Below are 23,568 nucleotides of genomic sequence, written 5' to 3' on the forward strand. Positions count from 1 at the left end.
AAACCGGAAAACAATATAAATTCGGTTGTAAATACGAAAACGAATAATCAACCCTGTACAGAAGTGACGGTAAATGTTGTGGGTCATCGACTACATCCAGTTAACGCATATTAATCATGAAGTAAATTTAAGTTTAACACCTTTCAGGTAAGTTAGCACGATGAAACATTTAGAATGTATAAACCAATCAGCAACAATGTTAATTAACCAACTCACGCCAATTATGAGCCAATTCCATCTTCCTTAATGTGAATATTAGCTGATAAATATATATTTACATTTTGGGGATTTTAGACAAAACAATTTGCAGTTCAACTTAAGGCTCTGGGATCTTGAGATGGACAATTTCGCCCCATTATGGCAATCAAATGTTATATTTAATTAATTAAATTAATTAATATAATTAGGATATTTTAGTGTTTCACTTGTTTTTTCTGTGAAATATCTGAATTTTTATTTTAAGTTTTGTCAATTTATTTGGTCCCCCCAAAAATGCGACATATTTCATTGATTTTTTTGCACACATGCATATATGCACCTATATACCTATATAGAACTTATTTTTGCCCAATGCATTTCTGACCTTTTTTCCAAAAATATAAATCACTTGGTCCAGAAAATGATCTCTCACTGATGATACATTCTCAATAGGCGATAGCTTGAAATACAACATGTATCAAATGGAAGCTGGAACAACCAAAAATAAATAAAAATGCAAAATGGTTCAGTAAAAAGTGGCACCATCTTTATTCATTTTACAATTTGACAATGTGAAGTCTACAGCATGGAGAGCAAACAAGTGTAGAGCACAGGAAATTGTAGGGACAAAATAGACAAGTTCAATATCATTTGTCAAATCTCCAGTAAAATGTCAAAGAAAGTCTCTAGCTACATTTTTCCGTTTGTGAGGAGTTACTCAAATTATTCAGATTTATATCATCACACAACTACCGTGATATTCTTACAAATTAGTCACACTGTCCTGTATTATCCTGTGTAGAGTCCCAACGTAAACATCCCAAAATCCATTCTGAAGAGTAAAATTTCCCACATCTCTAAAAACAAAACATGAATGGTTCATTATGAAAAGAAACATAGCTTACATTCTGCATGTTGCTAATGTTAACATGGTAGAACTGTGTGAAGGGACCGATATAGACAAGAGAAAGCACACCAACCCGCTGATACGCTCACACACGCTCACACACACACACACACACACACGCACACACGCTTACACACAGGACAGATTTAAACCAGAGACACAAACACACGCATACACGTCATAAAAAAACAAAACCATCATAAAATAAAGGTTATGTTTATTTCTGTCTGTCAGGAGACTGAAGTATATTTTGATAGATGTGAGTGTTAGAAAAAAAAAGAGCAAAGTGTATCTGATAAACTAATGGACTACACTCTTAAAAATGCAGAACATCTACATTTTCTTTTATGCACAGGAATGTTGGACATTTATTTCATTAAAAAATACAAAAATAAAATTCAAAAAAAGACACCCACAATCCAGAATAATAGTCTGAAGGGGATATGTTGGAGAGGGGCAGAAAGGTTGAGGGGGTGGGGTGAGTGGGAGGGGGTGGGGTTGAGTGGGAGGGGGTTATCTGAGTCTGCTTCAATCTGAGTCTCCTGGGTCTACAGCAAATGACCAGAGTACTGCTTCACACTGAAATAAAAAGAGTGGAAAAATAAATAAAATACACAAGAAGAAAAATGCAATTCACAAGTCCATCACAGTGTAAAAATACAACTATGTAACTGTGGAAGGATGAGGTCTTGGGAGGAAGAGGATGGGGAAAAGAGACCGACAACGAGTAAGAAAGACAGGCAAAGAGGAAGAGGGGGGAAAAGAGTTGGAGGAGGAGGAGGAGGAGGGAAAAAAGAGGGGTGTGGTTAGTCCTTGTGTCCAAGCAGGTGCAGCACACTGAAGGAGGAGGAGAGGAAGGAAGAGGGAGGCAGGGTTAGTTACCAGGCAACACTACACTACTCATGAGACAGCGGCGGCAGCTCTACAGCTGTATTAGCATTCAGGCTAAGCTCAGATAGCATCAACAAGGAAGTAGTGTGTATTATACGTGCCTACTGGTTGCCAAGGGAGAGAGAAGAGGAGGAGCCCGTGCTATTTGGCAGACTGTGATTTGTTGTCGGTTGATCTAACTAAAAACAACAAAATCACTAGTCTTCCACACAGCAGCAGCCAGGGAAGAATCAATCCACTCCCTGCTTCACAGTGAAACGGCTTAGATGGCAGATAGACATTGTTTTTTTCTTTTTTTTTATATATACAAAATCATAACCCACAGATAAATGTGACAGTCAGATAAACATGTCAATCACGTTGACCCTGAGCTGCACAAATACCAGGTTTGTCTACTCCTTCACAGCCATTTCATGCAAGAGGAAGGTTTGAACTAGTTGCAGGTTGGGGAAGAAAGGAAGGGGGGTTAGTGAAGAAGAGACAGCAGGCAACAGGAATGCATAACCCAACAGAGAGTGGGTTAACAAGTATTAGAATGCAGTAGCAGAAAAAACACATTTGTACAACTACAGACTAGGTGTGCGTCATTCAGAGGGTTGAAATAGAGGTGAAGAAAGTAAGCATCTTTTTAGTATTTCTAGTTCTTTTTAGCTTGCATGAGTTTATAAAACTGCACCTTGGATGGGTTGCATCAGCAAACTTTTTCGAACATAATTCAACAGATGAGCTAGTAGTGTAGGGTTGATGAGTACAACTAAATGCCTCAACTACAACTCAGGTGCTGATTAAAGAATTTCTATTATATGCAGGACGTCAGTGCAATGAGGTTTTCAGAACTTGCCTGTTCTGTAGAAGGAACTGTGCGTTCTGGATCTGATCCTGGGTGCCGGTAATGGTGATGATTCGGTCCTCAGAACCTTCCAGGGGCTCATCGATTTTGATGGAGGCTCCAGACTCGTGGCGGATCTGTTTGATCCGCTGGCCTCCCTTACCAATGATAGAGCCAGCCAGCTGTCAGTGGAGTAGCGAGAAGGGAAGGAGAAAAGTGGGGACGAAAGGAAAAAACAAGCATACAGAGAAGCATTTTAGTCACTGTGTGCAGAGCTTAAAATATGTTATTCAAAGAGGAATGGAGACAAGAAATCATGAGTGACAGATGTGTTCAAATATTTTAGTGTCAAGTGAAAAGATGACTAGGAAGAGTACTGTGACCTTGTCCAGTGTGGGTGTATATGAAAAAGTCAATGTGTAGGAGACAGCATGACTTGTTGGACCCTTCAACTGGAATAGTGTACTGTCATTTAGTCACTTCAGCAATAATGTAATATATAAAGCATATATGACTAAATGTCATCTGCATAAAAGATAATGAGAGAGAGTAAATGACATGATCACACATGGTGATGTTGTCTTTAACTTTGAATATTATGACGTGACTGCACAGTGAGGGATACAGACTGATCTTCCTTCGGTGTGACTTCTCATTCACTCACATCTTTAGGGATCGTCACTTGTGTGGTGATGACAGGGCCGCCCATGTCATTGTAGGAGCCACGTCCACCTGAGGGCAGGAGGGAGGCGAGGACCGAAGGAGACGAGCAGGGGAAAAGAGGAGTGCAGATAGAGAAAAGTAAGTAGAGCACTAAAAATCAATACTTGGCTGCCAACATTATTACACATAGCTCAGCAAATTTCTCTAATCGCACTGATTTTTGAAATAGCGTAGAGACTCACCTGACGGGTAGCTATCCCAGGAGGAACTGTTGTCTGAGCAGGAGATAAGGCAAGAAAGAACATTAGTACAAGTGACAATTGTAAAAAAAAAAAAAAAAGAAAGAAAATGTAAAAATTAAATTGACCTATATATGCTTAACTCAAACATATGGATGTGACGGGTCACAGACATTCAACAGACATGCTTAGGAAAAACACTGAATGAAAAATAATTATGTCTGCGTGTCATCTTAACAATTTACTGTAGCAAGAGACAATGTAAATATGATTTCACAAGGGAGGACAAAGACACAATATTGTGAGCTGCAGTGTCCTTCCAGCCACGTTGTCACCGAACAGACTGTCATTTTGTCTAAGAAACATTACATTCAGACAAAATCCTTGACACCACGATAGCTGAGAAGAACAGCGAGACCAACACATTAAGACACATTAGCAGTCTTCAAACCACATCCATATAATGACACAGAAAAAACATGAAGCTCTGTACTTACCATATCCTCCTCCGCTCTGTAAAAAGCAAACAGAAACACAAACGGGTTACATACTGTATAGCTGATCCCTTCCATCTTTCTGCAGATTCCAGATGAATGGAAGGAGAATTGTAAGCACAAATGTATGGGTGATGCAGCAGCCTCATCCATGGAGTAGTCTCAACTAAAAGCCACCCAGTTTTCATCCACAAGCCAGACTCCTCCTCCTTCCCTCCCTCCATCCCCCCTTCCTGTCTCTCCTTGCATCTCCATCAGCCCCCATTTTCACCTGCTGCTGTCACCAGGGCAACAGGCAATTCAAAAAGCTGTTGCTTGGCAACGGCAGGCAGTATCCTGCCAGCTCTCGGGAAGAGATAGAGGGAGAGCGAGAGAGACGAAGAGAGAGGGAAGGATAGAACGAGGGAGAGAGAGCTTCCAGTCTGTCAACAAAGCATTATTATTGCCTAGCAACCAACCATGGCCACCCCCACCCCCAACATCCTCCCTCTTTGCAGGAAAAACAGGATGGCCGTGAAAAGTACACAGTAAGAGGGCAATTACAGCTGATTATTATGGGGTGTCTCCGGCTGTGGTGATTATGGTCATTTGGTGGGAAGGTTTACACCATTCCAAAACTAGCTTGGATGCACGTGCAGGGCACAGACGAGCGTTTGAACGCACATGAGTGACCAGCTATGGTTGTATTGTCAATAAACGTATTTTATCATTACAACACAATAGGCAATCAAAACATATTGTCTGGCGCAGAGAGCAACCAGTACGCTCGCCTGAGGAGGCTGGCGCCCAGTGAGATGCTAGAGCGAGAGCTGCATGCATTTAGCAAAGGGTCACTAACCATGTTATCGCTATAGCGATCCGGTCTTCCTCTTCTGTCACTGGTGATGAAAAGTGTCATACAGGGTGGGAGATTGGTGGAGATGGGGGGAGAGGGAGAACGAGAGCGAGAGAGAGAGCAAGAGAGAGATGTGGGTGGGGGTGGAAAGAAAAAGAAAATGCTTACAAAAAAAAAAAAGCTTGACAACATTCCAAAGGAAATTTCTGGTCTAGGTCAAACTGCACACACACGCTGAGCAAGATTACAGTATAAACACATTTCCTCTCAGCCATCTTCCCACACAGTAACAGGAACAGCTCTGACAGTGTTATAGTGAGAGAAGTGACAGGTGGTGGTGGTGATGATCAGAGCCAAGGGCTGCTGCTGCTTTTCCCTAAAAACCGGAGCTTAAATTAAGGAATTAGAAGAAATGTGTTTGGATTTATTTGGTTTTTGTCAAACATACATGCCCGGTTGTTACAGTCAAGTCAAACTATGGCATTGACATAACTTCATATCACCTGTTGCTTTTGTTTGACAGTGTCTCTGTGTAACCATGGTGCATTACATTTAGGTTACATGACACAAATTGAGAAAAATATCCAAAATCAACTAATTATTGATTAGAAGTGTCTGACACTGTTTTTCTACAAACATTATATCCATCATGTTTATACATACTTCAGTTTAGAGAATCTGGGTGTGGACAGCCAATATTAACCAAGGCCAGGTCATGATTGCATTATTCTGGGTTTGTTGTTGTGGAGCTTCCCATTTTATGGGAATTTATTCTAACAGCCTCCCAGATATATTTCATGCATCTGCCATTTCCTCTGCCAGAATGCTGCATTCATATGTAAGTGTACACGTTAGGAAAATGACCTCTCTGATTACAAACCAGTTTGTGAAAGCATGCCGTTTTGCAGGGGACTCATCAGCACATGACCCTCTTACACAACACCACAAATACATTCTCTCACTTTGGATAATACTGGGAGTGAATAGCATATTGGATGGGTTATTAACAGGAAAGAGGAGGTTATACAACATCACTGCACTTCTATACAAAGCACTCGAAATAAGTGGAGTGCTATGGGTGAGTAGAGATCAAGGTAAGGGAATTGTGCAGGGTCGGGCAATACTGCCAATAGACTGTGGAGCAATGGCGGTAGTTACAATGGAAAGTTAAGGATATGACAGAAGGGCACAAATGTTTTATTGGTTCACCAGCTATGTCATATTTAAAAAAACTGCAACAATAAAGAATTAAAGCAGGGAAATAAGGGACGTGTAGGAATACCTCAACACTTACAAGTTAGTTTTGAACCATCATGGCCAATCAGTGTCAAGGGAAATATGCTGAAGTCATGTCAGCGTAGGAAATGACTGATTCGTCACAAAGACCAAATAGTAAAATACTACAAAGTGGCATTAGTAAGGAATCTTCTATTCAGTGTTTTACCATTACATTCATTAATTACACATTAATGCAGCAAGTGCAAGTAAAATTACAATTACAGAATGTCGAAGTATCCCTGTTAAGATCAGTTAGAGGGTATAGGCAAAGGTTTGGGGACAGAAACTTACTTTGACCTCTCATCTGAGCCGCGGTACGAGTCATAGTAACGATCATCTCTGTGGGCAAGATGGAGATGGGAAAAAGACACACAAACACACCCAGACATACATTGATGAGCACATAAAATCAATGAAATGATAACCATGAATACAAATGTTTCCAGAGGAGTGCACAGTGCAACACTGGATTACATGTAGATAACTGGACTCAGTTCATCCTATGAGTTAGACAATGTAAAGAAAGAATGGTGAATCTGTGAACAGAATAACTTAAATGGAAAATAAGCACCTAAGGGACAATTAAGTTTGTACATACAGAAAAACGAACAGAAAAAGCTCTAGAACTAGAAAGCCTAGTAGGTCTAAAATACCAAACACTTAAAACTCAAGAGGTTAACAGGATTAAAAAGGACTCATCTTCAAACTGATGAGTGTGATCATGAAATCATTTAGCTGTTTTTATCCGTTTTAGGCAAAGACAGAACGCCGATTGTAAAGATAAACTGATGTTTAAGGAATAAAGTTAAAACAAACATCAACAATCTCAACTACGTGGCCACAACTTGTGACAGGACTGACTCTTGTGCATGAGTAAAAGAAAAAGAAAAGCAGCAGAGCGACAGAAAATAGAAAGAAACAAAATCAAGAAACGAATCATTTTTGTTCATATCTTACCCTCCTCTGTGTGGATGTCCTATGGGCATGTTTCGTCCACGGCCACTCCCCCTGGAAACCCGACTTGGGTGGGGTGGAGGAGGACCTCGGCGGGGACTCATCTCATCGTAATCCCTGCGGGAGGGAGGCATGGGTCCCCGTCCCCCTCTGCTAGAGGGCATTCGGTCAAACCCGCGGTCTCCACCGCTGGACCTGCCCCCACGGATGGGGAACCCTCCAATGAGCCTGCGGCCGCCTCCCCTCTCTTCAAACATCACTGTGAAACCACCGTATTCATATGTTTCATCGTAGAAGTTAGGGTCATATGGCTGCGCACGGCCCTTAATGGGAGCCTAAAAGGGAGACAGATGGAGATGAAGAATACTCTACTACTATCTACTACCAACATTTATAATGCAAAACGAATTCTGTGTGCATCTCCAACAAAATGCAGAATGACATGACTAAGATACATTTTAATTTTGCAAACACCAAGTTTTCTTGGAATTTAATTATTGTTTCAGCAAGTTGCAATTCAAATCACAATATAGGCCTGCTGTTAAAAAGATGCTTACTTCAGCGATGAGCTCCAGCATAGTCTTGATGCACTCCACCACCCTCTCTGTTTTACCACCAACCAGCACTACTCGGTCTGTTGACTGAGGACAACACTCCTGGAAAAGCTTGATGCTGGTCTTTGTGTTCTGGAGACACACACACAGGCAGACATAATGGACACAGGAAAACAGAAAGCAGCTACATAATAAGGCAGCTGATGCTACTGTAGAGAATTCCAAAGATTTCACACTTCAAATCACACCTATGTCACTTTATGGGTATTTCCTATGAGGTACATTAGTTATTCCAGAACACAGGTGATGGAGACAGAAGAATGTAACAGTTAAGAAATAAATTCAACAAACACAAATAATACAAAACAAAACGACTAACAAGAGAAGTATTGTATCCTGTCTGGGTACATCCAGCTGGGTTTAATCCAGTCATTTCATGGAGTGTATTCTTGTTACAACTGACAAACTGGCAGCGACAGAAGGCTGCGAGAGGGTGCGTGTTGTACATTACACACATTTCAGTGTGTAAACTGCTTTGCAACTGATTTAACTACAAAAAGCTGATCCCCAGCCCTTGTATCAACATACCTCGCGGAGCTCCTTAATCTTGGCTCCTTTCACTCCGATGATCGAGCCAGCCAGGCTCTGGTGGATCAGCAGGCGCAGCTCACAGTCAAAATCCATGCCATTGTACTGCTGGTACTAGGGAAGACATTTAGCGTGATAATCCCATGACACAATCTGTTTAGCTTTCTGACAGACTCAAACCTGGCCGAGACTTGCAGTATGTTGCTTCTAATTCTGGCAAACTCATCCACCAAGAAGGCCCAGTTAACGTAGAGGGTATTTAGACGGCTTTAGATAATGAGTGGCAGACACTATGTTCTTATGGTAATATCTTTTCACAAAATAACTGCGGATACAGGCACATAGCAACAGTATTTCAGACAGCCTCATAATAAAGTGCAGACAGGTTCAGAACCAGTCCAGTTTAAGCAACCTAAACCACTTATCTGAAAGTGAGAACAGATGGGAAAAATATGCTTACTGCAAAAAGCAGGCACAGAAAACTATGACAGTACATTTAATTTGAACTAGAAAGCATCTCTGCAAATAAATGTACATATATAAGCTAGTGTTTGTGTTCACCATTGTTTTCACTTCCAAATAAATAATTTAGGCCACTGGGTTCAACTCGTCCTAACAGGGAGAAATAAACAAGTTCTTAGAGTCCCCACCTCTTCCAGTGTTGGGATAATCTTCAGCAGGATCTCTCCAATTGTCTCGATGTCGGCACTGATGCTCAGGATGCTTCATATTTCACCCATCAATGACAAGACCGAGCACAGCCACGCAGGGAGGGGTAGGGTTGGGAAAGCCAACAAGGCATCCCAGGGGGGAAGGAACAACAAGTCAGATAAAAAAATTCATGACATCCCCCTTTTTTGCCATAGATAAACTGAGACTAACACATCTAAAAGGAACTGCTGAGGTCCACTGTTCTCTAAACTTGTCATGTCATTGATTATTCAAAGTGTTGTTGTTAAAATAGCTGGTATCCAAACAATGCAATGAAAAGGAAACAATCGTTTATCCAGAGAAAGTAAGAAAAGAGACAAAATAAAAAGAGACCCAAAGAAAAGTGACTGCATTTGGTGACCACTGAAGGGGCAAGACGGGGAGGGTGAAGCCTGAGGAGGATCTGGCAGGAATAAGCACCAATGGTGCGAGAGAGAACTCTCTAAAGTCCGAAAGCATATTTTGGTGGATGCACACTACAAAGACTTTAACTAAGAAATCCCCCAAACATAGATGAGGGAAGACCGAGAGCACAGATGAATGCTCTCGCCAAGTGTCCTATCTTAGAAATGCGGCTTGGACTGCCATTTTGATGCTTCATTTATACAACAAATTGTATGGAAATTTTTGTTGTCTGCACCCACCTAGTGACATAAAAATAAACAATGAATTTACGGATCAAAAAAGAACTTAAGCACACATGGAAGTAGAATGGTAAGAGAGCTGAGGAAGAGTAACAGAGCTGATAATACCATGGTAAATGAAGTTTGCCACCACTGGAGTGGATGCTGTTTAAGGGGATGGGATAAGCAGTAAACATAAAACCAAAGAATGCAGAGATGAGTGGGCCAGAGAGAGATTATCTGTACTTTCCATAGCTCCAGGAGCCATTAATCAATTTCAGGTGAAGCAGAAGACAGGAAAAGGAAAAACACATACAAGACACTTGAGTCCTAGCTTGCCTTTTGCGTAGAATGGGTGAAAATTTGGAGTCTATCAGTATAATGGGGGAATCAAAAGGTAAAGAATGGGATGGTGCAAGAAGCAGGTGAGCTTATGAAACTAACGGAAAAACAAGAACACCAGTATATCCACTCTGAGGGGGAGGGGGTGAAAACGCGAAAGATAAAGAGGATAGATAATCATCAATGAAAATTAAAGAAATACAAAAAACACGGACATATTGCACAGATTATAGCAAAGGTTTAAAAAGACAGTGGCAGATTGTGGAAAAATTCTGACAACACCAGCCTAAGTTTAAATGTTGACGTGATTTTAAAAATGGCATATAAAGGATGTTGATATGGCTTTTACAGGCTCAACAGGCAGATCTGGACATGAACGCATTTAGGCATTTTGAATCAGGCTAAAATACTGTGAGAACAGGTAGGTTAATATACAGTGACTTGACAGAGGCAGGATGACTATTATTCATCTCTTCTTGTTTGTTTGACCTGTAGTCAGGCAGTGAGAGGGAGGAGCTTAGGGACATACCGCTCAGGCCCACTGCTGTCTGGGACTGACACACTGGCATTGTACTGGGCGTGGCATGGGCAGGGGCCAGGGCCATTCGAGCACAGATGTCAATCAAGTAAGGCGCCCATTTAGGGACAGGGCACGATTATGGACAGGGCCAACCAGGGTGTCAGGTGGGCGGGCGCAGGAGGGGCCATCCAGAACATGGGCAACAGAGGAGGAAGTGGGCAAAAAAGTCAACAGTAAAATAATAAACAAGGGAGAGGGAAGAGGGAAGAGGAATACATTTTTAATATACAGGCTCTACTTCAAACGTGACTTTAATTTGATTCTCTCAGAGATTGGTTTGTCAAAGAGAGAAAAGGAGAAAATGTAACATTGGAAAATGGGTAATGGCATATTAAGAACATGAAGAGTTCAATGTTGGGGAATAGACCAGAGACAGTGAGTAGGAGGGGTAGAACAAATTGTGGAGGGCTAGAGAAAGAGGCAATGATATTGAATGAATTAGGAACTGGTCAGATTGTCTTAACACTTATAAAGAAAATGTAAGCTGGCGCTGCAGGTGACCTCACGAACACCGCACTGTGCCTATAAATTTAAATTAACAAGAGCATCAATGTTGCCACAGCAGCACTGTTACAATAAATTATCAATAAGGAGAAACAAATTGACATGAAATTGGACTTTTGTGCCAAGGGCCAGTTTAGCTGAGGCAATCACATGATGTTCATGTGAGAAGAAAAAAGATAACACCAACCCCAAAGGGGTTGTCGGCACATCACATGAACAGAAGGCTACTATCACAGGCATCAGCTACCCACACCCCTTGTTTACACAGAAGAAAACATGGCCAAATGCCAAAATAGGTTTCTTAATCACTTATCCAGGGTAAATTTTAAGAGAACTGCTGCCCTATTGTGGAGGCCGGGTAGTTTTGAGAGGCTGAACACCAGTGAAGGGAGAAATAAAGAATACTAAATAAAAGTTCTAAATAAAATAAAAATTCCAACCAAAATAAAAATTCAGTGTGTATAAAATAGATGTACTCACGTCTGTACGAAGGGCTTTGATGTTTTTGCCACCCTTCCCAATTACAGCCCCTGCATTCTGAAAATACAGAGGATAATTACAGAAACTGAAAATATAAATAAAATTGACAAATTGCCAACTACTGCATTGCAATGAATAGACAAGGTGCAAAAGACTATTACAGTTAATGTACGGAAAAACATAACACCTGTATGCATATCACGAATAAACTGTGGAAATTAATTATTCAAACGGACACAGATGTTATCACCATAAAAAAATTCAATCGAAAATAATAAATCGACTGTCTTACTCAGGGTGAGCACGGAAATATCCACAAACAAGCGCTTATGCGTTTGACATGAAATGAGAAATGAAAGGAGAGCTGATTTACTTTGCTCTGCAGGAGGATGCGGAGCTCAACCATCTCGTCCGAGTTCCTGGAGCGCTTGAATGATTTCTGCTCATCTGCATCCTCAGCAGGGCGCTTACCTGGCATTAGGAGATAAAATAAACATACTGACAACCCTGCATACACAACCATCCACAAGAGAAAATTAATAATCACAAAGAGCACAGAAAGCAGTGAAACCCAAAATGGCATGGCTTATAATTTCAAACTCTCACTTTTCATATAATAAAATAAATCCGCACGGATTACTACGTGCAAAACTAGGAAATACACATATATGCATTTGTAATGCTTTCACACAGAATATATATGGCTTAGTTCAACTGGACACCTGCATCAACCTCTAATAGGATCTAAAAAGGGAAATATTTGAATCATTAAATGTCCAAAATCAGAGCTGTAAGTAATCTGCTACATCACTACCACTGCTATTCTTTTCTTACATAGCAAACTTTTATGACAAAGATAGATTAAGCTTTTTGACATCATGACAATACAAATAAGTACTGTTTTATACCGTTAGTCTCTGTGTTGCTGAATGAAGCGTCGTCTTGCTGTTCAATTTCTGTCTCCATGGTCTTCTGACTGCGGAGGAGATGAGGTGGGCACCTCGGTCCGGGGAACAGGCGGCGGCGGCGGCGGCGGGGAGAGAGAAGCACAAAACTGCCCCCTGTGAGCTGTGGTAGTTTGACCGCATTGTAACCGGGGGAGAAAAGACATAAGACAATTCAAGCTGCGTGCCAGGGATCCGCTTATTCAAGAAGCAAGGGGTGACATGCAGAGACTAACGAGAGAAAAACTGGCAGAAAGACCGCCACTCACCGATTTTTATTACAGGGACAAAGGGCGTGTTGAAAGGCGGAACTTAATAAGCAAGGACCAAACAGCTGCTGCGACCTGTCGGGGAGGGAGAGGCTAGTTAAAATACAGTTCTTGCATGTAACATGAAAATAACAGCAAAGTTTGAAACGCACTGATAATGATCACATTGATTTTATTTCGTTCCTGTGCTTGAACTCAGTCGATTAATACCGACACAAGCCACCGTGTGTTTTAACATTCATCCAGCTAGCATTCAAGACGATTTTAAATTCAAAAGGACACTAACAATTGTCATCACATCGTAGCATTGACATTCTTGTTTGGGTGGAGAGAGATGCAGGCATTTTACAGCAGTATGTCCGAGTAAAACAAGTGGCCGATCGCCACGATCCTACAATCGAGAGATGATTTCACCAGCCAGAGATGAACGACTGATATCGGCGTTAACGTTTAGTTAGCTCGATAACATTTATCGTATTTATTGACGTTTTGACTGGAAAACAACTCGGCTACTCATCAATTTCAAGTAATGTTTATTTAAAATGCAGCCCGCTGAACATTAGTGATTAAATGCTGACATTGACTAAAGCGAAACTTGGCTCCGCTGAAGCTAACGTATCGACCAGCAGCTAAGCTAGCTCGCTAACTGTGGTTGATGTGAGCCACCGGACGAGCTACCTAGCCTGGAGGGAAATGCGCTAGCTACGAGCTTCGTCGAGTAGGTTTCGATTTTCCGTTTCACTAAATGTCGATCGCATTATTTTCTTCACTAATTGCATACGCGGTGTGACATTGCGAACTACTGCTGCTGTAACGCAAGTTGGTTGATAAAACATTGCCAATAATTCAATACAAAGACCAGCCCGAGTCATCCAGGCTAGCAGTTAGCTAATTTCGCCATGTTGCCATAATTTCAGTTGAGCACAAGGGGAGCTTGTCAGGCCAGCTAATTTCACAGCGCTGCAATAAACACGACTAAGGCGACAGAGTGAGTGCTACGGACACATTTGTCTACAGTATTTGTGTACTTTAATTGCACTGGGCTCAGCGTGGCAAAGAAAAATAGGAAAATATCGTCAAAACACAAACCTGCGGTGCAACTCCTCGCTCGTCCCCTTTCCTTCTCTACCTAACGTGAAAATGTACGCGCTGAGCCCAAGTGTGCTGATTGGTTAAACGGAAAGGAACTCAAGCAGGCGAGTGTCGCGATTGGCCCTGGCAGACGTCGATCATAAGAGCTGGGGCGTTTCCAAGGCGATTCGATAAGCCTCCTTTCCGGATGCAGTTATATCCCGGTTTACTGTTGCTCTTCGAGTTATTCCTGTTTCTATGCAGTGATCCGTGAGGCTAATGTTAATTTGCCTCTTTGTATAAACGTGTGTACGCCTAGTTGTTGGTGTAAGAGCGGCTGTTTTGTATAAGAGCTTCGGTGAGCGTGTTGTGTGGACTTAGAAGTGAGGTAAAGTAGCATCAACACTGCTAAATATGTAGTCAACTTTTTTTTGGCGCCTTGGCTGCTTTCCAGTACTTCTCGTCGAAGAGGCTGCTGCCATCTTTCTCAGGTAGCTTCTCATCATAAAAACACAAACATTTCATTCGTCGCATTCTCTCTCTGCCTGCATTTACACACTCAACCTCCTCCCATTCATTGAAGTCAGACGTGACCATCTGCAGAGACACGGGGCTTATCCATTCTGATGTGATCACAGAAAGATAACAGAAACCAATTCTCCTGGCGTCTTCTATCATTATAATCTAATCTCTCCTGTTGATAAAATTACCACGAGATTTGGTGTCAAGTGGTGCAAGGCGATACAGAGAGAAGATGGACCCCTTGAAACTCCCCTTCATCCCTCAGGGACCGCAGGGAGTGATGTGCCATGAATTCAAAACTTGCCTTTTCAAAAAAAAAAACTGTTTTAAAGCCAGGTTAACTGACATTTTTAGTGCATTATAGTTAGATTAAACGCATGCCTTTATGTTGTAGCAGGTAACAGTGAGAGACGATAGCAAGAAAGCGTCCACACAAAGAAAGAGGATGGCCCCAGAGATCCAGTCGGTGGTTCGTGCCACCCAGGCCTGGCTTCAGTCCTCCTGGCACGTCCGGGTGCCCTTCGCCTGGCTGGAGGCCTGCGTGGAGTGGCTGCAGGAAGAGGCGGGAGGAGCAGGTCGTCTGTCACAGCAGCAGATCAACCAACAGGTAGGCAGGACTGGCTGGTCCGTCATACATGGAGGGGGGTAAGGTTGTTACTCAGGTCTCAGTTCCAGGAAGATCAGATGATATGATGTCCTGGAAGTGAATGTACATGATGTCCTATCAGAGTCACATCAGGTCTTACAGTAGGAAATGCCTCTTTGCGTGGTGTGAATTTGCAGGCGATGGACCAGTGGCTGCAAACGGACCTGAGGGACCTGGATCACGCTGTTCTCCCTGAGCGGCTCGGTCAGACCCAGAAGACTGAACTCACCGGGACCTTCTGTGTCCAGGTACGAGCTGGTTGATCATATATGTCATCTTAATATATTAGATATGTTGTTTATCATTAGATTTTATGGTAGGGATAATGCCCATTGGTAAATTCTAAATATTAAATTATCCAAAGTCGTCCCTGAAGGCTGATGTTGGCCGGATATTAAAAGGCACAAATTATGTGGACAATTACCTAAAAAGGATACAATCACTTGTAACAAAAACATACATGAGCAAGAAAACTACTGGAGCCACAGCATGAGTGTTCAGTTCACAACTAACACCAGCAGTTCAAGAAAATGTCAAGTACAGCTCTGTATGTCCATCACACTGTAATATGACTGTAGCATCAAACATTATAGCGCGCTACACTAGATCTTGAACAAATTGATATTCAGAAAAAGGCAACATATCCAAAGGTCTCACTCTGTTTTAGGTTGACTCACTGCTGGACATCAGTCAGCCTGCGTATGGTCAGCTGCAGAAGCTGAAGGGCACTGACTGTGCAAACGACGAAGTGTCTGCAGTCACGCAGGCCACCCAGAGGTCCTGGGAAGCCAGACCAACCCGTATGTTGCTACTGGAGGTCAGAGTCTTTTGTGAATTATAAGAAGACATCAAAAAAGTCTCCTTTGGTATTCAGTGTTGTGCTTCTGGAATGACTTAACTATGAGTAATTACCTTTATATTCATGTGTCTGTGTTTATATTGTGGCTTTTGCATCAACACTCATACCCGCTTAAGTGTCTCAAGTGTGTCTCAGCACCTGCCGAAATGTTTTCTGCCGTTCATTCTCTCACAACAAACGACGGTTAAATAGTTTGACGCACTTAACACCCTGATGCTGGATGAAAGGTTACTGCAAGGTTTTCTTCAAAGATATTGTAAAAAAAAAAAAAAAAAAAAAAAACACTGAATGTAAAGGACGGAGCTGTGTTATTATTTTCTTATTGAAAAGAAGTTTGTGAAAATTATGTTGCAACACTTTTTTGGCATCATTCATAAATCTGAATTCAGTGTCACACTATTTACCAGGGTGTACGTTAGACTCCATCAGCTGTCCAACCCTAATCTACGACCAAGTTTTATCTTCCTGTGTTGAGTTGCGCACAAGAACAAAGCTTCTCGTCCTAACCTAATCAAACTGGACAGGTGCAATAACTGACAGCATATGAAAGGGTAAATTGCTGGAATATAAGGCGCAGACTGTAATTTTCACCTTAACCATTACACTTGTCACTGCTCTATGGTTTCTCAAGAATAGCGCCGGTGTTGCTTAGAAACGATGCAACGTTTTTTTTCTTTTTCTTTTTCACTGTTTCTCCGTTTAAGTAAGTCACGTGATGCAAAGACCCACATGCACTGGAATCACTGCCAAGAGGCAGAAGATATGGTCAGATTAGTCCAGGCCAGCCAGCATATACACTGAAAAAATAGAAGAGAAACATTATTTCCAGTTTTACTTAGTGTCGCTTTAAAGCGGCGGTAAAGTTTTGTGAAGTGTGACTTACAAATCCAGCGTTACAGGAGGTGCATGTCACAGGTTAATTTGCAGCTATCGTGCCAGTTTTAATTAGTTTTCCTACTTTCAGCATTCGTCTAACATTTTGCAGACAAACGATTACGGCAGCAATTATGTTCTTTTGTGATATTTTGAGCATGTAAATGTATCATCATTTCACCTTCATTTCGCTGTTCAGTTTGTTTTTTGATTGACTGATAGCATTTTTGTCTCCAAGCAGTAAAATAAGAGCTTTCAAAAAAAACAATTGGACAATGTGACGATATGAAAAAGGAGCCGTTAACTTACACAACAATTCAAATAAAAAGTCTTTAAAAAAACATGTCCGTAAGGGAGTAGCAAGAAGAATGCACTTATTTAATCCTACGCCCTCTCCACTCATTAATTGATCAAGTAATAATCACCTCATTGAACTCATAATCTTTTATACATACACAATATATATCCCACACATACATAAACCTAAACAAATTATACATGCACCAAGTACACATGATCTGTCTTTATAGATGTGTATATATATATATTTAACTCATTGCTCATTAACATAATCTTATATATTATGTATATTAATTTATTGATTAATGATCTTATATTCTGGGCGTTCATATTAACTCATTAATTTTCCTTTTCCCTATATACACATATGATATCATTAAATAATTGTCTTTATGTTATGTAAATATACATCACATGCCAAATAACAAAAAATCTTCATACTATGTTCATACACAGTATATCAAAACCACTTTACTTTAACTCATATACCGTACGTACATATCAACTTGTGAATTCATTGATTAAACATATATACAAGCATAGGCCTACATACACACATACCTCAGTCTAATACTCTGTCTGTGTTGTGCAGGTGACAGATGGAGTCCAGAGCCTGGAGGCCATGGAGTATCAGTCTATCCCCGAACTCAGCACAGCTCTCAGGTTAAGGATTATTCTGTGAAACACTGAACTGCACTGTGAAGTCTTACAGCTGCTACCCATGTAAAAATAAGTGAAATGACTTCCTACAATTAAATCATTTCACCTCCACTTTTCCAGCAACCCGCGTCTGCAAATGTACTTTTGTAACTTTTTTTTTTTTGGGGTGGAGACGTCAAAAAGTAAAAACATTAAATACAATTTTACAAACGCATTTCTGCCTTGTCACAACCATTCTGTAGTGAATAAAAAAACACGAGTGTGTGAAACCGTTGTACCTTGTTTGTAAAAATGAAATTATACCCGCAGGCCCGGTGCGAAGCTGCAGTTGCGCGGGCAGATGGTTTGCAGACTTGGAGTGCTTCTGTTGGGGCCGTCCAACATCAAGGTCCTGGGTGGCGAGGTGGAGGACCTGGCAGACAGAAATAACCAGGTTAGCTGTCGCTTTCTGTTTTCTATCATGAGCAGTTTTGAACCAATTCTTGTTAAGGTCGCATGACATGCAAGAGTTTATACAGATCCAATTGTATATTTCTATACTGCTCTGACAGGGCAGGGTGCTGTGTCGCACGCTTGGGCTTCCTGAGGAGGAGCAGCAGCAGCAGCAGGAGGTGGAGGAGGCCCCACCAGCACCACAACAAGGTATAGTTATGTGTCTTTAATAGAAGATCATGTGCAAAATTCACAGTTTTGGTTAAGTTTTATGTAATATTTGATAAGGCCCGTTAAGAATTATGTGCTTTATTCTTTGTTATGTTACTGACGAGTCACTGGAGTGTCTTTCTTAGCTTAAAGGGATAGTTCGGGTTTTTTGAAGTGGGGTCATATAAAGTACATATCTATAGCCGATCTGTTTCCTACCGTAATCACCGATCAGCGCAGCCTCAGTTTGGAGAAGTAGAGAGCCGCTCCAGCCCAGACGCTCAGCTTTGTACTGCAGTGAACGGGGTCCAGCAAAAAAGCGAAATTAACCACCTAAAACAAGGCTCACGTAAATTTTTTTACACCAGTTCAAGTGTACGATGTATAGGTAAAATTCAGACCGCGCTTTCCTTTGGCACTACATTTTCTCAACCACAGAACCTTCGTATCCCTACACATTAGCGTAACTGGGCAACAGCTGATCTGCGAGCGGCGGCTGCACGAGAGGATTACTTTCGATAAAAACGAAACTTAACTCTCCGTATCCTTCTGCATTAGCGCTCATGCGTAGGGATACGAGGGTTCTGCGGTTGAGAAAATGTAGTGCCAAAAGAAAGCGCGGTCTGACGGCGATGTAAAGCGGTGTGAATTTTACATATACAACGTACACTTGACCTGATATAGATTTTTTTAGGTGAGCCTTGTTTTAGGTGGTTAATTTCGCTTTTTTGCTGAACCCCGTTCACTGCAGTACAAAGCTGAGTGTCTGGGCTGGAGCGGCTCTCTACTTCTCCAAACTGAGGCTGCGCTGATCGGTGATTACGGTAGGAAACAGATCGACTATAGATATGTACTTTATATGACCCCACTTCAAAAAACCCGAACTATCCCTTTAAACTACCCATTTTAGGACAAAACATACTCATGATATGTTGCCTGCATTTGTTCTCTTTTTAGGTGTCCAGGAAGAAGAGGACCTGGAGCTGGATGATGCAGAGTTGTTGGCCAGTCTGGAGGCCCAGGAGGAGGTTGAACGGGTTCAGGTTCGACCCGTTCAAGACAGCGGTTACAGGACGCTCAGCGAGATCTCTACTCAGTCCTCCACTGTCTCCACTGTCAGGAGTTTTGTCTCCGCAGCCTCATCCAGGTGGGTGGTGAATAATATGATGCCTTGACATTTTGATGCTGGAACTCAAATATACCTTGACATTTTGAATCTCAACATAATGTTTGTCTTCATAAGAGAACTCTCAGCTGTTATCTTTCAGCTACTGTAGGACAAATTTGGCAGATTTATTCTACAGTGTGTTTTTCTAATGTCTCTGTGATATGTTACTGTCTTTATCCTGCTTTGAGAGGGTTCATTTGCAACAAGTGACAACGATCGGATTTAATGAGGGATGTTAATGCGAAAAAAAGTATGTAGATAAGAGATGTACTGTTTTACTTTGAGGCTAATGTGACTAAAACAAAGGAAATGGAAATAGATTTGAGATGCAGTAAAGAAATCCCTCTCCCAAAAGTCAACAATTAATCCATCGAAATAGTTAATTCATACAAATGCTTGGGAATAGAGATCGATGACCAGCTGTAGTTCAATGAACGTGCTACTGCGGGGTCAAAAAAGTGCAACAGTGAACGGTCTTCATACAAATACTGTGCTGTTGTGTGTCTTGGACTACATCCTGTCTGTGGGTGCATGATCAACATGGCGAGCTGGTTCATTGGATGCTACCAGATGTCAGCTGCTCAGTTGTGACCTCGATTTGAGTAAGGCCGAGTGCATCCTCGGTGATCCTGGTCACCCTTTACGCAACACAGTCCCACTGAGCCGTCAATGAAAGGAAGGATTCTTCACAGAAAAGTAGGAACAGCCAGGTTTAGCAGGTCTTTTGCTCCGTGTTAAATGAGAGGGTCGGTACAAATACAGCAGATTTAATGGTTTGTTTGTTTTTTGTCCAAATACCTCAATATTGATATTGTTACAATATTGTAGGGTTGACTAATGGTACTTTCACAAAATAATGATACAGTGAGATTTCTGATAAATAATCATCAGTAAAATGTGGATTTAATGAATAAGTGTCAAGTAATAGAACAAGTAGAGCATCGAGAGAGAACAAGTGGGACACCACTTTACTACACTGCAGCCTTTAAAACCAGGAAAAGACGACACTCATGCCATATCCTCATATAACGAGTTCCAGAAGACAATATAGACCCAAAGCTCTAAACAATGTAAGATTGATATATTGCCCATTTGTTTTTGATTTTTTTTTTTTGCCATTTCCTGCACTTGCACCTTAACCTCGTGAGTTTCCCCTCATCTGGTTATTATACAGTTCACAGACTGTCGTAACTGTTGTAACTGCCTGGACTCCAATATCAATGCCAAGTTGTTTTCAGTTGAAGTGATGGCCAATAATTTCCTGCACTGTCTGAATCAAGTGGCAAATAAATGACTGTGTAACTGCATTGGTTGTTACGATTTCACATCCGAAGCAATCTGTCTGGTCAACAGTTCTGAGTGATATCTGACTTAAAACAGTCATCGTCCCTTTTTTCCTCTGTCACAATGACCCCTATTAATTCTCTTACAGAAGTGGTTTAACCCAAGGCAACAGAGGTGGTTCTGTCCAAGGTCACGGCCACAGTAACGAACTACAGGACTCAGATCACAACATGGCCGACGAAGACTTTCCTGACGAAGACTTTGATGATCTTCCCATGGACGAGCTGGACGCTGTGATTTTTCAAGAAAGTGCAAATGTTACGGACAGCAGTCGCGGACCACAGAACAATAACAGGATAACAGGGAGTTCTTATCGAGCAACAGAACCCCAAACTGCCCAGAAATCCTCTGGGTCACAGCTTGGTTCTAGCAGCTCTAGATCCACTGCCCATGGATCCTGTGCTAGAGGACCCACAGCAGCCTCACCCTTCTCTCCAGCCTCAGAGCCGTCACGTGAAATAGAATTTGTTGCAAATGATGATTTTATGGACGAAGACATGGACTGCTTCATCGATGAGGTGCAAACTGGGAGAGCTGGCGCGCCAAATCAGTTCCCTGTTCAACGAGAACCAACCCGAGCCAGAGAGAGCGCTGCCAAGAAACCAGACACTTCAGACTCCAGTTGTAGACCTCCAAACGACTCATTAAAAAGCGTTACACCTCAGGGGCAGAGTTGCACTTCAAGCACTGCAGGATTTGATAGACTATCTGCTAAAAAAGATCCACAGAGTCACAGCACGGTCCCTGCTCTCACTCTGACCTCTCCACCTTTTACATATTTGTGCCTGCTGGATGAGACGATGTCCAGACCACACCCCCACACCACAGAGATCCGTGTCAAAGCTTTCATTGTGACTCTCTTGGGGAAGCTGAGCAGCAGGAACGGTCTTTGGCACGTCTCCGCCACCATTTCCGATGGAACTGGTTACCTGGACGTGGAGCTGTCCGATGAGGTTCTGACGGGCCTGCTGGGCTTCTCCGTGGCGGAGAAGGGGGCTCTGAAGCGCGACCCAGCTCGGAGAGGTGAGCTGGACGCCGGGATGAGGAGATGTCAGGAAGGGCTGGTGGACATGTGCTGCGTCATGACCATCGCGGTCAAACCGGACGGCGGAAAAGCCGTGGTGACCAAGGCAGAACCCATCAATGAGAAGGTGCTCCAGGAGCTGGAGCGGAGGGCGAGCGACGGGAGGAAATAAACTCAAAGGAGAGGCTGAGGGGAAGTGGACAATAATGAGAAAATGACAGGCAGCGGAGATGACTAAAGCAGAGATGGAAAATTGCCAAGAAAAGAGAGGCATAAATAACATTGCACATCAGCATTGCCTTAGACTTTCTGCTCGTAATGAAACAAAGGTATTTTTAAGGATCGGTGATCAACCTTTGCTTGGGATCTGAAGAGCGTAATGTGTGAGCTGGATGTCTGATGATCTGCAAGCAGCGCGTTGCAACGCACCCCATCTGCTGCATGTGAACACGGCATGCTGTCATCACAGGACTTCATCCATCTATTCCGCATCAGCTCCAATCAACGTAAACTGATTAAAGAAGGACAACTCGTGCTCTGTCCGTAATTGTACGTAACATTTAAAACTATCTGAAGAGAAGAAGTGAAGCGTGAGAGAAAGAAACGGGGGCTGAAAAAAAAAAAAAAGAAAGCGTTCATATCCTGATTGTTGTAATGAATTGCCAGCCTTTGCATTCATTCAGTACATCCATTACTTCTGACCGAAAAATGATTGAATATCCGAGGGCTGCATGGGTCTTTAATAAACTCTTGCAGAGGAGAATGAGTGGAAAGGAAGATGAAGGAGAGGCCATGAGCTTCGATTATTTCTCTTCATTACGGAGCCTCATCTCTGTTTTTTATCTCTGATGAATAGATATACCAAACATTTGATGCTTTGTCTGCATTTACTGTATATTGAAATAAAATTGTTCTGAGGGTTTTTATAATGTTCTCTAGCCCTTTTTGATTAATAGAGCAGTAAGAGCCTGCTGCTAATTTTACCTTTCCAATTTCTTCTCATCATATGAGTGTCTGATTTCCTCAAGATTAGATGAATAACAGGACAAAATAGGAGGCTGCACTGGCGCACTGTGTTTCATTTGCTCTGTAATAGTTTTATAAAATTGAATATGTGCTGTTTAAGCACATGTGATGGTAATTAAAAGTTGCCTCGCAGCGTTATCTGGCCTTGTGGCTTGTAGCAGAGGTGTTGGTTAAATTGAAACATCTCAACAATTTGCACGACACAAATTAATTTGTTTCTTGTCTGCTGTCATACGGCGTAATGAGGTGGCCGCCCCTCATACTTCAATATCGCCATTGTGAAAATGAGCAAAACACACAGCGAGTGTATGTTGAGTACGTATGTGTGCTCACATTTATGCGTTAAAGCAGGAGGTGCACGTGCATATATGTTATTGTCTGCTGCCGCAGTATGTGTGCACTTCCATTCAGGTAGCTTGTCTCAGATCATTAAGGGCTAATCAGGTTGAACGTCTAAATCAGGACCCTGCTATGCATGTCGATAGCCTGTTATGTGCTAATGAGGCTGGATACGATGGAGGGGTGGGGGAGGATGGGGAGAGAAGCAACC

At 42.0% G+C, this 23,568-nt stretch overlaps 2 protein-coding genes across 6 annotated transcripts; one reads left to right on the forward strand and one right to left on the reverse strand.

Moving 5' to 3' along the window:
- Positions 1-723: 723 nt before the first annotated feature.
- Positions 724-14,098, reverse strand: hnrnpk (heterogeneous nuclear ribonucleoprotein K). 4 transcript variants are annotated; one of them, XM_030416020.1, is made up of 17 exons: positions 13,973-14,098; positions 12,884-12,958; positions 12,579-12,738; positions 12,044-12,141; positions 11,671-11,727; positions 10,636-10,679; positions 9,081-9,153; positions 8,431-8,538; positions 7,846-7,974; positions 7,292-7,623; positions 6,626-6,673; positions 5,060-5,099; positions 4,225-4,240; positions 3,731-3,763; positions 3,490-3,557; positions 2,838-3,007; positions 724-1,684 (listed from the first exon to the last, which is right to left on the reverse strand). In XM_030416020.1, exons 3-17 carry the CDS (start codon positions 12,634-12,636, stop codon positions 1,654-1,656), a joined length of 1,305 nt encoding a protein of 434 aa, XP_030271880.1. In that variant the 5' UTR covers positions 12,637-12,738; positions 12,884-12,958; positions 13,973-14,098; the 3' UTR covers positions 724-1,653. The 4 variants fall into 4 exon arrangements, with proteins under 4 accessions (XP_030271880.1, XP_030271878.1, XP_030271881.1 ...); XM_030416018.1 differs by having other exon boundaries at positions 8,431-8,544; positions 13,973-14,090; XM_030416019.1 differs by lacking the exon at positions 724-1,684 and adding an exon at positions 1,691-1,942 and having other exon boundaries at positions 8,431-8,544.
- On the forward strand, positions 14,090-22,918 carry rmi1 (RMI1, RecQ mediated genome instability 1, homolog (S. cerevisiae)). Of its 2 annotated transcripts, none has more exons than XM_030416016.1 (9): positions 14,090-14,445; positions 14,871-15,083; positions 15,260-15,370; positions 15,790-15,939; positions 17,747-17,817; positions 18,124-18,247; positions 18,366-18,456; positions 19,414-19,603; positions 21,057-22,918. In XM_030416016.1, the coding sequence occupies exons 2-9, from the start codon at positions 14,922-14,924 to the stop codon at positions 22,162-22,164; spliced, it is 2,007 nt and encodes a 668-aa protein (XP_030271876.1). In that variant the 5' UTR covers positions 14,090-14,445; positions 14,871-14,921; the 3' UTR covers positions 22,165-22,918. The 2 variants fall into 2 exon arrangements, with proteins under 2 accessions (XP_030271876.1, XP_030271877.1); XM_030416017.1 differs by having other exon boundaries at positions 14,874-15,083.
- Positions 22,919-23,568: the final 650 nt, after the last annotated feature.

The sequence above is a fragment of the Sparus aurata genome, chromosome 5 (assembly GCF_900880675.1).
Source record: "Sparus aurata chromosome 5, fSpaAur1.1, whole genome shotgun sequence".
NCBI lineage: Eukaryota > Metazoa > Chordata > Actinopteri > Spariformes > Sparidae > Sparus > Sparus aurata.

Bases quoted from the DNA above. Each gene is read 5' to 3' on its own strand.
- hnrnpk (XM_030416018.1), bottom strand. From the start codon at position 12,636: ATGGAGACAGAAATTGAACAGCAAGACGACGCTTCATTCAGCAACACA. The intron at 12,142-12,578 runs GTATAAAACAGT...TCCTAATGCCAG, and splicing joins CAGCAACACAGAGACTAACG to GTAAGCGCCCTGCTGAGGAT. The intron at 6,674-7,291 runs GTAAGATATGAA...TCTTGCCCACAG, and splicing joins GGACATCCACACAGAGGAGG to AGATGATCGTTACTATGACT.
- rmi1 (XM_030416016.1), top strand. From the start codon at position 14,922: ATGGCCCCAGAGATCCAGTCGGTGGTTCGTGCCACCCAGGCCTGGCTT. The intron at 17,818-18,123 runs GTTAAGGATTAT...TTATACCCGCAG, and splicing joins GAACTCAGCACAGCTCTCAG to GCCCGGTGCGAAGCTGCAGT. The intron at 18,248-18,365 runs GTTAGCTGTCGC...CTGCTCTGACAG, and splicing joins TGGCAGACAGAAATAACCAG to GGCAGGGTGCTGTGTCGCAC.